Source organism: Trematomus bernacchii, unplaced genomic scaffold, assembly GCF_902827165.1.
Source record: "Trematomus bernacchii unplaced genomic scaffold, fTreBer1.1, whole genome shotgun sequence".
Lineage (NCBI taxonomy): Eukaryota > Metazoa > Chordata > Actinopteri > Perciformes > Nototheniidae > Trematomus > Trematomus bernacchii.
Genome location: NW_022987861.1, coordinates 65,409 through 77,561, shown reverse-complemented (window position 1 = coordinate 77,561; position 12,153 = coordinate 65,409). Strand labels below are relative to the sequence as shown.

The 12,153-nt window shown below is 42.5% G+C and overlaps 1 protein-coding gene across 1 annotated transcript; it reads left to right on the top strand.

Annotated features, from left to right (window-relative positions):
- The first annotated feature begins 3,495 nt into the window (after window positions 1-3,495).
- Window positions 3,496-10,202, top strand: LOC117469145 (interferon alpha-H-like). Its single transcript, XM_034113526.1, has 6 exons — window positions 3,496-3,805; window positions 6,886-7,123; window positions 8,933-9,028; window positions 9,113-9,262; window positions 9,784-9,855; window positions 9,956-10,202. The coding sequence occupies exons 2-6, from the start codon at window positions 6,995-6,997 to the stop codon at window positions 10,076-10,078; spliced, it is 570 nt and encodes a 189-aa protein (XP_033969417.1). The 5' UTR covers window positions 3,496-3,805; window positions 6,886-6,994; the 3' UTR covers window positions 10,079-10,202.
- Window positions 10,203-12,153: the final 1,951 nt, after the last annotated feature.

Sequence of the window (12,153 nt, the reverse complement as noted above, 5' to 3'; positions counted from 1 at the left end):
GGACAGACATTATGTAATAGTGTCTCTGGTAGGAGGACAGACAGTGTGTGATAGTGTCTCTGGTAGGAGGACAGACAGTGTGTGATAGTGTCTCTGGTAGGAGGACAGACAGTGTGTGATAGTGTCTCTGGTAGGAGGACATTATGTAATAGTGTCTCTGGTAGGAGGACATTATGTGATAGTGTCTCTGGTAGGAGGACATTATGTAATAGTGTCTCTGGTAGGAGGACATTATGTAATAGTGTCTCTGGTAGGAGGACAGACAGTGTGTGATAGTGTCTCTGGTAGGAGGACATTATGTAATAGTGTCTCTGGTAGGAGGACAGACAGTGTGTGATAGTGTCTCTGGTAGGAGGACATTATGTGATAGTGTCTCTGGTAGGAGGACATTATGTAATAGTGTCTCTGGTAGGAGGACATTATGTGATAGTGTCTCTGGTAGGAGGACATTATGTGATAGTGTCTCTGGTAGGAGGACAGACAGTGTGTGATAGTGTCTCTGGTAGGAGGACATTATGTGATAGTGTCTCTGGTAGGAGGACATTATGTGATAGTGTCTCTGGTAGGAGGACATTATGTGATAGTGTCTCTGGTAGGAGGACATTATGTGATAGTGTCTCTGGTAGGAGGACATTATGTAATAGTGTCTCTGGTAGGAGGACATTATGTGATAGTGTCTCTGGTAGGAGGACATTATGTAATAGTGTCTCTGGTAGGAGGACAGACAGTGTGTGATAGTGTCTCTGGTAGGAGGACATTATGTAATAGTGTCTCTGGTAGGAGGACAGACAGTGTGTGATAGTGTCTCTGGTAGGACGACATTATGTGATAGTGTCTCTGGTAGGAGGACATTATGTAATAGTGTCTCTGGTAGGAGGACATTATGTGATAGTGTCTCTGGTAGGAGGACATTATGTGATAGTGTCTCTGGTAGGAGGACATTATGTGATAGTGTCTCTGGTAGGAGGACATTATGTGATAGTGTCTCTGGTAGGAGGACAGACAGTGTGTGATAGTTTCTCTGGTAGGAGGACAGACAGTGTGTAATAGTGTCTCTGGTAGGAGGACATTATGTGATAGTGTCTCTGGTAGGAGGACATTATGTGATAGTGTCTCTGGTAGGAGGACATTATGTGATAGTGTCTCTGGTAGGAGGACATTATGTAATAGTGTCTCTGGTAGGAGGACACACAGTGTGTGATAGTGTCTCTGGTAGGAGGACATTATGTGATAGTGTCTCTGGTAGGAGGACATTATGTGATAGTGTCTCTGGTAGGAGGACATTATGTAATAGTGTCTCTGGTAGGAGGACACACAGTGTGTGTTAGTGTCTCTGGTAGGAGGACAGACATTGTGTGATAGTGTCTCTGGTAGGAGGACATTATGTGATAGTGTCTCTGGTAGGAGGACAGACAGTGTGTGATAGTGTCTCTGGTAGGAGGACAGACAGTGTGTGATAGTGTCTCTGGTAGGAGGACAGACAGTGTGTGATAGTGTCTCTGGTAGGAGGACATTATGCGATAGTGTCTCTGGTAGGAGGACATTATGTGATAGTGTCTCTGGTAGGAGGACACACAGTGTGTGATAGTGTCTCTGGTAGGAGGACATTATGCGATAGTGTCTCTGGTAGGAGTACATTATGTGATAGTGTCTCTGGTAGGAGGACATTATGCGATAGTGTCTCTGGTAGGAGGACAGACAGTGTGTGATAGTGTCTCTGGTAGGAGGACATTATGTGATAGTGTCTCTGGTAGGAGGACATTATGTGATAGTGTCTCTGGTAGGAGGACAGACAGTGTGTAATAGTGTCTCTGGTAGGAGGACAGACATTATGTGATAGTGTCTCTGGTAGGAGGACATTATGTGATAGTGTCTCTGGTAGGAGGACACACAGTGTGTGATAGTGTCTCTGGTAGGAGGACATTATGTGATAGTGTCTCTGGTAGGAGGACATTATGTGATAGTGTCTCTGGTAGGAGGACAGACAGTGTGTGATAGTGTCTCTGGTAGGAGGACATTATGTGATAGTGTCTCTGGTAGGAGGACAGACAGTGTGTGATAGTGTCTCTGGTAGGACGACATTATGTAATAGTGTCTCTGGTAGGAAGACAGACATTATGTGATAGTGTCTCTGGTAGGAGGACAGACAGTGTGTGATAGTGTCTCTGGTAGGAGGACATTATGTGATAGTGTCTCTGGTAGGAGGACAGACATTATGTGATAGTGTCTCTGGTAGGAGGACAGACAGTGTGTGATAGTGTCTCTGGTAGGAGGACATTATGTGATAGTGTCTCTGGTAGGAGGACAGACATTATGTGATAGTGTCTCTGGTAGGAGGACATTATGTGATAGTGTCTCTGGTAGGAGGACAGACATTATGTGATAGTGTCTCTAGTAGGAGGACAGACATTATGTGATAGTGTCTCTGGTAGGAGGACAGACAGTGTGTGATAGTGTCTCTGGTAGGAGGACATTATGTGATAGTGTCTCTGGTAGGAGGACAGACAGTGTGTGATAGTGTCTCTGGTAGGAGGACAGACAGTGTGTGATAGTGTCTCTGGTAGGAGGACAGACAGTGTGTGATAGTGTCTCTGGTAGGAGGACATTATGTGATAGTGTCTCTGGTAGGAGGACAGACAGTGTGTGATAGTGTCTCTGGTAGGAGGACAGACAGTGTGTGATAGTGTCTCTGGTAGGAGGACAGACATTATGTGATAGTGTCTCTGGTAGGAGGACATTATGTGATAGTGTCTCTGGTAGGAGGACAGACATTATGTGATAGTGTCTCTGGTAGGAGGACAGACAGTGTGTGATAGTGTCTCTGGTAGGAGGACATTATGTGATAGTGTCTCTGGTAGGAGGACAGACAGTGTGTGATAGTGTCTCTGGTAGGAGGACAGACAGTGTGTGATAGTGTCTCTGGTAGGAGGACATTATGTGATAGTGTCTCTGGTAGGAGGACATTATGTGATAGTGTCTCTGGTAGGAGGACATTATGTGATAGTGTCTCTGGTAGTAATAGTGAGCAAAGAGACGCTTCCTGTCTCTGATTTTCTTGAAGCTGAAACCGATCGCGTGGTTTCTGGTTTCCTTCATCTTTTCACAATAAACTGACACTCGCTGAAACGGGGGGGGGGGCGCTTCCTGAAGACACACACTCACACTGAAACCCTGAACACACACACACACACACACACACACACACATTAATAACATATTAATATCAGAGACACTATTGTATGTATTAATGAATATATATTTTATATAATTCTGAGGGAGGACTGAGGGGGACTGAGGGACTGAGGGGGACTGAGGAACAGAGGGTCAGACTTCTGTCCACAGTTTCGCTTCTGATACCTGACTGGTTCTATGGCTTTTACTGAGAATGTAGTGGAACCATGGGTACCTGGGGGGTCACAGCAGGGGGGGGGGGGTGAGGAGTCACAGCAGGGGTGAGGAGGGTGAGGAGGGTGAGGAGTCACACAGGAGGTGAAAAGTAATTTCCGACTTTCTCAGAACTTTTGATTTTGTTTGATGACCTCAGAGTTTCAGTTTCTGTCCAGATGGAGCGTTATTTAAACCAGAACAGATCCTTCAGGACCACAACCAGACCAGATCCTTCAGAACCAGATCCTTCAGGACCACAACCAGACCAGATCCTTCAGAACCAGATCCTTCAGGACCACAACCAGACCAGATCCTTCAGAACCGGATCCCCCTGAACCGGATCCCCCTGAACCAGATCCTTCAGAACCAGATCCTTCAGAACCAGATCCTTCAGAACCAGATCCTTCAGAACCAGAAGGTGAGTCGGTTCTAAATAATAACCATTGCTTTAAACTCAGATTCATGTAAAGCTCTGAAAGTCAAGATAAGAAAGTGAAATATAATTCACTAATCTTCCATCAGCTCTGAAAGTAAGAAACGGATCATAATAATAATGATATTAATATGAATTTGAATTATTATATATTTGATGTGAAGATATTATTCTCCGTGTCGGATTAGAAACAGCTTTAGGGGTTATTTAATTGATGTTTTATTTATAATATATATTTATAAAACACATTTAATATTATCTATAATGTTAAAATATCCTCACTAACTCTCTACATTAAAGCATGAGTAATAATACTCTATATTAAATATACCACTACCACGCTCACTATACTTTATACCTTTAGAATCAAGTACAAATAAAGTAGTGAAAAGCAACTATATATATATATATATATATATATATATATATACACAGAGTACTCTCTAATATATTATGATAAATGCACTGTGTAATAGGCAAGGCAAGTTTATTTATACAGCACCTTTCCGTACGCGACAATTCAAAGTGCTTTACAAAATCAAATAAAAGACATTTAAGAATAAATACAGTAAAAGCACATTATATAATGGCATTAGACTTTCTAGAACTCATTCTCTATGACTTCTACTGGTTTGTCATTAAACAGGCGTTAAAAGGCAAAGAGAATGAGATGAACACAACAGGTATACAATACAAAGTGCAGTGTGAGTACGAGCAGCTCAATTAAAAGCAGCGGCAAAAATATATGTTTTCAGTCTGGATTTGAAAATAGTACGAGTTCCTGCAGAAGTGCACGATTCAGTTTGTTCCAGACGGTCGGGGCATAACAGCTAAACGCTGCTTTTCCATGTTTTGTTCTCACTCTCGGAACCGAGAGCAGACCCGTTCCAGAAGACCTGAGACACCTTGATGGTTCATAGTTCTGGAGGAGATCGTTGATATACTTTGGTCCTAAACCATTTAGTGATTTAAAAACTAGCAATAGAACTTTAAAATCAATTATTTGGCCGACTGGAAGCCAGTGTAAAGATTTCAGAACCGGACTGATGTGATCCACTCTTTACAGATACAAACCAGTAGAACTCATAGAGAACAAACCAGTAGAACTCATAGAGAACAAACCAGTAGAACTCATAGAGAACAAACCAGTAGAACTCATCGAGAACATGAAGTAGTACTAAGCCAGTATGCGGAGTCTCTTCCTCTGACAGGAAGAAGACCTCAGACCTGATCCAGTTCCTCAGTGAGACTCAGACCTCAGACCTGATCCAGTTCCTCAGTGAGACTCAGACCTGATCCAGTTCCTCAGTGAGACTCAGACCTCAGACCTGATCCAGTTCCTCAGTGAGACTCAGACCTGATCCAGTTCCTCAGTGAGACTCAGACCTCTGTCTGATGGAGGTTTTTGTGAGACCTGCAAAGACTCACAGTATTTAAATACTTAAAGTACATGTTGATGCTAGGAATCAGGATATGACTTGTTATGGAGTACTTTAAGACATAGTATTACTACTTTCACTGAAGTACAGGATCTGAATACTTATTCCAACGCTGGTAGTACTTTAAGGCACTCAGAGTTTTTCCTCAGATATAAAACTTGGTACTTACGTAGCGAACATTACGAAGTTTTCCTCGGATGCTTTCCATCTCATTTCCCCCGCGTCTCATTGATCGTAACGACGGCAGGTTTCCAGGCGACTCGGCGGTCAGAGCGCCGCGTCGCAGATGGAAAGACGAGTCAGCGTTTCAGAGTGACTCACTCTCAGGGGAAACTGTTTATATTTATTAATCTCGCAGTTATCCTGTTTCCTGTGAAATGAAACCCAGAGGAAACCGGCTGAGCACACTGACTCAGCAAAAAGCAACTCACATTATATACAACAGATATTTAAACATCTATAGCAACGAACCTCAAATCTACAGTCAGAAAAACACGAAACTTACCCGAAAATATCTAACATGGCGTTCCTCAGGGCTGCGCTGCGGGGCCACTGGCGTTTTCCTATTATTATTAGTACTCTGGCAGAGTATAATAACAATATAAACTGAGTGTATGTGTTACTCATGTACTCTGACTGTAGTACAGAGTATAATAACAATATAAACTGAGTGTATGTGTTACTCATGTACTCTGACTGTAGTACAGAGTATAATAACAATATAAACTGAGTGTATGTGTTACTCATGTACTCTGACTGTAGTACAGAGTATAATAACAATATAAACTGAGTGTATGTGTTACTCATGTACTCTGACTGTAGTACAGAGTATCATAATAATATAAACTAAGTGTATGTGTTACTCATGTACTCTGACTGTAGTACAGAGTATAATAACAATATAAACTGAGTGTATGTGTTACTCATGTACTCTGACTGTAGTACAGAGTATAATAACAATATAAACTGAGTGTATGTGTTACTCATGTACTCTGACTGTAGTACATGAGTACAGAATAACATAATAATATAAACTGAGTGTATGTGTTACTCATGTACTCTGACTGTAGTACATGAGTACAGAATAACATAATAATATAAACTGAGTGTATGTGTTACTCATGTACTCTGACTGTAGTACAGAGTATAATAATAATATAAACTGAGTGTATGTGTTACTCATGTACTCTGACTGTAGTACAGAGTATAATAATAATATAAACTGAGTGTATGTGTTACTCATGTACTCTGACTGTAGTACAGAGTATAATAATAATATAAACTGAGTGTATGTGTTACTCATGTACTCGTGAGTTTAATAATAACAGTATTAATGATAAACTGAGTCAGAATCTATTATCGGCTCATTAGAGAGTCATGGACCTGCAGGGACCTATATCTCACCTGAGGCGGGAGGAGGGGGGGTGGTTTCTCTTCAGGATGTATGACTCAATCAGGTACAGGGCCTCTGGTTGGCTGTTCAGCCAGCCAATCAACTGCTCTCTGTGTCCTAGATGATCTGAACTCACCTGGAGCTGCCGGCTCACGGCACACCTGAACCAGAACCAGAAATTGTCCACAGGTTCACTGAAAACACCTTAAAACTATAACTGCTGTCTGTTCCAGAACCACCAGAACTACCAGAACCATCAGAACCATTAGGAACATCAGAACCATCAGGAACATCAGGACCATCAGAACCATCAGGACCATCAGAACCACCAGAACCAGAACCATGATGCTGGTCTCCCTTCTGCTCATCCTCCTGCAGGTCTGCAGTCAGCTGATGACAGCCGTTGCCATTCCGACCTGTCTGCTGAATGGTCATGTGGTCCAATCAGCTCATCACATGCTGAGAGACCTGGTGATTATTATTATTATTACATTATATATATACAATAGAATAGGAGGATGAAACCCTCTTTAATGGTCTCACATGCTGAGCACACAGCACACGTGTTCTCTGCTCTAACCCATCCTAGTACCATGAGTCTAGTACCAGGAGTCTAGTACCAGGAGTCTAGTACCAGGAGTCTAGCACCAGGAGTCTAGCACCAGGAGTCTAGTACCAGGAGTCTAGTACCAGGAGTCTAGTACCAGGAGTCTAGTACCAGGAGTCTAGTACCAGGAGTCTAGTACCATGAGTCTAGCACCAGGAGTCTAGTACCAGGAGTCTAGTACCAGGAGTCTAGCACCAGGAGTCTAGTACCAGGAGTCTAGTACCAGGAGTCTAGTACTAGGAGCAGTGGGCAGCTATTGTACAGCGCCCGGAGAGCAATGGGAGTGGGGGGGGGGGGGGGGGAACTGGGACCTCTCCAAGTAGCAGTCCACTCTCCATATTTAGGTCTGGTCGGGGACTTGAACCGGCGACCCTACAGTCCCTACTGACTGATACTTTATTTTTTAATCTGTTAAGCACCAAGCCTGTTTTTCATGTTTCAGGCTCGAAAATGACATGCCCAAAACAAATGACTACAACCTAACTTCTAAAAGGGTTATATGAATAATTTATTTTATCAAAGCAAGGTTACATCTGTGAGTTGGATGTAGAAGTGTCAGAATCAATATAAATGTTTTTTATTTTAAAGAAAATTCAGATTTTACATAGTAAAAAACTGTAAATTATAGTGTCCGTCCAAAAATTATTTTTTACAGATAGTGAAAACTACCCTTGGATGATGGGTTAGTAGACTAAAAGCTTTAGGAATCCAAAGTACAACATATAATAAGTACCCTGTATCAAGATTGATGCAAAACAAGTGACATTTGACCTTTTTAGAGAGATTAAGCCAAAACCACTCCACCTCTGAGGTGATTTGGGTGGAAATGTTTTTTTTTTCATATCTCTGGCCCCCCTTGGTCGATTTTGATGGTTGACACCTCTTTCTGACCGTTAGAGCCAATAGAATCGAAGGGGGAGGCCCACATACACACTCATTGTAAAGAGAAAAGGTGGGGGCTGCGCGCATGTAAATTGCAGGGCAGAGTGGACCGATCTCTCTCTCTGGAACTTGGAAACTAAAAAGCAGTTTTATTGCTTATGGATTATCAGAAATAATTTCAAAGAAGGCACAGATACATTGGATTAACCTATGGATTAACTGCAGCATCGTTTTTTTATCGTTTTAATGCCATTGAAGACCAGTTTTGACCAAGGTAAGCCATGTTAGCGTTTCTAGCTACTTAGCTCCACATGTTATGATGTACGCTTTAGTTTATAGCGTCGCAAATGTTTATCACTGAGTGTTGAGGTGGGCACCCACTAGATTCAGTGTCTCCAGGACACCAAAAACGAGTGGTTGGTTGTGCATCTAGGATAAGTAATAAGGGAGTTAGAGTGAGTTTAAGTGCCGTTTTAGGTTAAATGTTTTCGCTCATGGCTAATTCAGAGGCTGAGTGCTAGCATTGTGGGTTTTAAAAAATTTTTTTTTTAAAAAGATCAGTTAGCTGAGTTTCTTCCCGTTACATGGATATAAAACATTCATAGTTTATTAAATATTAAGATTCCTTAGACGTTGTTTCCTGCAAATGACGCATTTATCCACCCGGTACCGGGGGGGATGTGCGTAACGGGTTAAGTTAACACTTTATTTACATTACTTTTTAAAGTTCTGCGCAGCTAGTACTAAGTGGTTAGCTTAGCATCAGTTTTTGATAAAGTGTCTTCCTGCAGGGGGGGTCGTTTCCTGTTTCCTGTTTGCCGGTCAACATCAACATCTCCTTCCCAAGCTCCGCCCTCCCAGCTGCTGCCTCAGCCAATCCTCTTCAGGTAATACTCTCGGCCAATCACAGAGCTGCTCTCATGTCCAAATAGTTTGTTACAGAAGACTGACCTCTGATTGGTTACCTGCAGTGCCGCAAAGCATTGTGGGTGGTTTATGAGTCTCTGCAGGAGGCGGGGCTTGTATTCGAGGAGGATTTACCTGCAGGACTCACCTGGAGGGACGAGAAGCTGCAGAGATTCAGACACCTGCAGTTCAGACTGATGGAGGAGGGGGAGTGTGTGAGTACCTGTCTGTCTCTCTGTCTGTACCTGTCTGTCTGTCTGTCTGTCTGTCTCTCTGTCTGTCTGTCTGTCTGTCTGTCCGTCTGTCTGTCTGTCTGTCTGTCTGTCTGTCTCTCTGTCTGTCTCTCTGTCTGTACCTTTCCGTCTGTCTGTACCTTTCCGTCTGTCTGTCTGTACCTGTCTGTCTGTCTGTCTCTCTGACCTGTCTGTCTGTCTCTGTCTGCCTGTCTCTATGACCTGTATGTACCTGTCTGTCTCTGACCTGTCTGTCTCTGTCTGCCTGTCTCTCTGACCTGTCTGTCTCTGACCTGTCTGTCTCTGTCTGCCTGTCTCTATGACCTGTATGTACCTGTCTGTCTCTGACCTGTCTGTCTCTGTCTGCCTGTCTCTCTGACCTGTCTGTCTCTGACCTGTCTGTCTGACCTGTCTGCCTGTGTCTCTGGCCTGTCTGTCTCTGTCTGCCTGTCTCTCTGACCTATCTGTACCTGTCTGTCTCTGACCTGTCTGTCTCTCTGCAGTTGTCAGGTGTCGATGGTTCAGTCGTTTTATCTTCTTACTTCAGTAACGTGACGGCAGTTCTGGAGCAACAGGTAAACCCTTCATTATCCATATCAATATCAATATACATATATATATAAATATATATATATATATATATGTATATTTATATTTTATGTATTTCCTGTGCAGGGCAGCGCAGTCTGTGGTTGGGAGGCTCTGCGGAGGGATCTGCTCTGGGTCCTAAAGTCCGCCCTGCATCAGCACCACAACTGCTTCACCTGGGGGACAAAGACCCCGCCCACCTCGGGATGATACCCCGCCCATCTCAGGATGAGACCCCTCCCACCTCGGGATGAGTCCCCGCCCACCTCATTTATGACTTGATCTATTTATTTCAATATTTATTTCAATATTTATTTCAATATTTATTAAACACTTTTGATACACTTTCTACATATTTATTTTTTGTATTTCAAAAATAATCTTTATGGATTAAATGATGTTTGACTGTCTCAATGTTTTAATTTAATCAGATTAAAGCATTAAGAAAGAAACTCTTTGACTTCTACTCTACTTGAACACACACACACACACACACACACACACACACACACACACACACACACACAGACACAGACACACACACACACACACACACACACACACACACAGACACAAACACACACACACACACACACACACACACACACACACACACACAGACACAGACACAGACACACACATACACACACACACACACACACACACAGACAGACACAGACAGACACAGACACAGACACACACACACACACACAGAAAACACGCTGACTCAGCGTGACTCACTGAGGGTTCTGCCTGCAGCTGGAGAACCTGATGGAAGGTTATTAATAACAACCTGTCTATCAGCTCCTCACACATTGACCCACACTAAGCTAAACACAGAGCTAATATTAGCCAATGCTAAGCTATACAGAAACTGACTTTAGCTAATGCTAAGCTATACAGAAACTGACTTTAGCTAATGCTAAGCTAGTCATGTAGAATGAGAACGTGTTGCTTTCACTTTCAGTTCAGACTTGAGTCAGAACAGCTGATCCATGACGATAGAACCAAACCTTCATGATAGAACCACACCTTCATGATAGCACCACACCTTCATCATAGAACCACACCTTTGTTATGGCAGAATGTTTAATACAGCGTATTTATGATATTTATTAGAGATCACATGCTAAGCTATATGATGTGTGTTACTGAGTTGGGTCACACACAGTTAGAGAGACAATGGTCGTTCTGAATTATCAATAGATGTATTCATTTTAAGTGAGCTGACACCGAGGGTATAGGAAGTTCAGAGAAGAGGTTATAAAAACAGTTAACCTTTGTTAGTTAACTAATCCTAAAGATATCATGAGATGATGACGTTTAAACATATACAGGTATAGCTTTCAGAGAGAAACACATGTGACATTTGTGTGGTTGGCTGCATGATACAATGTGTGTGTGTTAAACATGTTTGGGGAACATGTTCGTGTGTCATTTAGAAAAGTATATCTAGCCCTGTGTTTCTTCTGTTCTTGGGGGGCATTTCCGCGATTGGCTGCTGTGGCAGCAGGTGATGTACTTCCCATTATTGTTTGTTTGTTGCAACAACTAAATAATAATTACTGATCAGCTATATCTGTGTTTGTGTTTTATTGATTCCTCTCTGTTTCATTCTTTCCTGTTGTGTTATGCTGGATCTCCACAACATTTTGGAGGTCCCACCGAGATTGCCAATGCTGGAGGTTGCTGTGTTCCTTCTCTGGAGGTCTCAACTCACCCTGATCAGGCAGCTACATAGAAAGCTGTGGTAAAATCTCAAGGAATTGAGAAACCAGACTTGAGACTTCCACAGAAGAAATGCCGACTCACAGTAAGCAAAACGTATTTGGAATGAAATGACTTTTGAAGTTGTATTGGTTAAGAGGAAAGAGCAGAGGAGAGTGGATTTGGGATTTAAGGCATAGGTATAGCTGAAATCTGTTTGATGGTTGTCATTGTTGATTCGTAAAGGTCTTGTTTTATGTTGATAAATGTTTATACTGGAGAGATCACTGTATCTGACCTCGTAATCTGCCTGAGAAGCTAAGGGTTTGATTGAGGGGATATGATCTTTGCTAGCCGTAAGGACATGTTATGCTGGAGGAATCACTGTATCTGACCTCGTAGTCGTGAATTCTGCCTAGGAACATCCTAATGATTGTCTTAAGGTTCAGATATTCATTTGGCTGAGGGGATATGATTTGCTTTGCGAGCCAAGTGCACATCCGGTCCGTTCGGTAATTAAGAGATTAATAAGCCTGATCTGAGTTCAGGGAGTTAAAAGTATAAAACTTGCCTGGCGA

Bases quoted from the DNA above. Each gene is read 5' to 3' on its own strand.
- LOC117469145 (XM_034113526.1), top strand. From the start codon at position 6,995: ATGATGCTGGTCTCCCTTCTGCTCATCCTCCTGCAGGTCTGCAGTCAG. The intron at 7,124-8,932 runs GTGATTATTATT...GTCTTCCTGCAG, and splicing joins ATCACATGCTGAGAGACCTG to GGGGGGTCGTTTCCTGTTTC. The intron at 9,029-9,112 runs GTAATACTCTCG...GGTTACCTGCAG, and splicing joins CCTCAGCCAATCCTCTTCAG to TGCCGCAAAGCATTGTGGGT.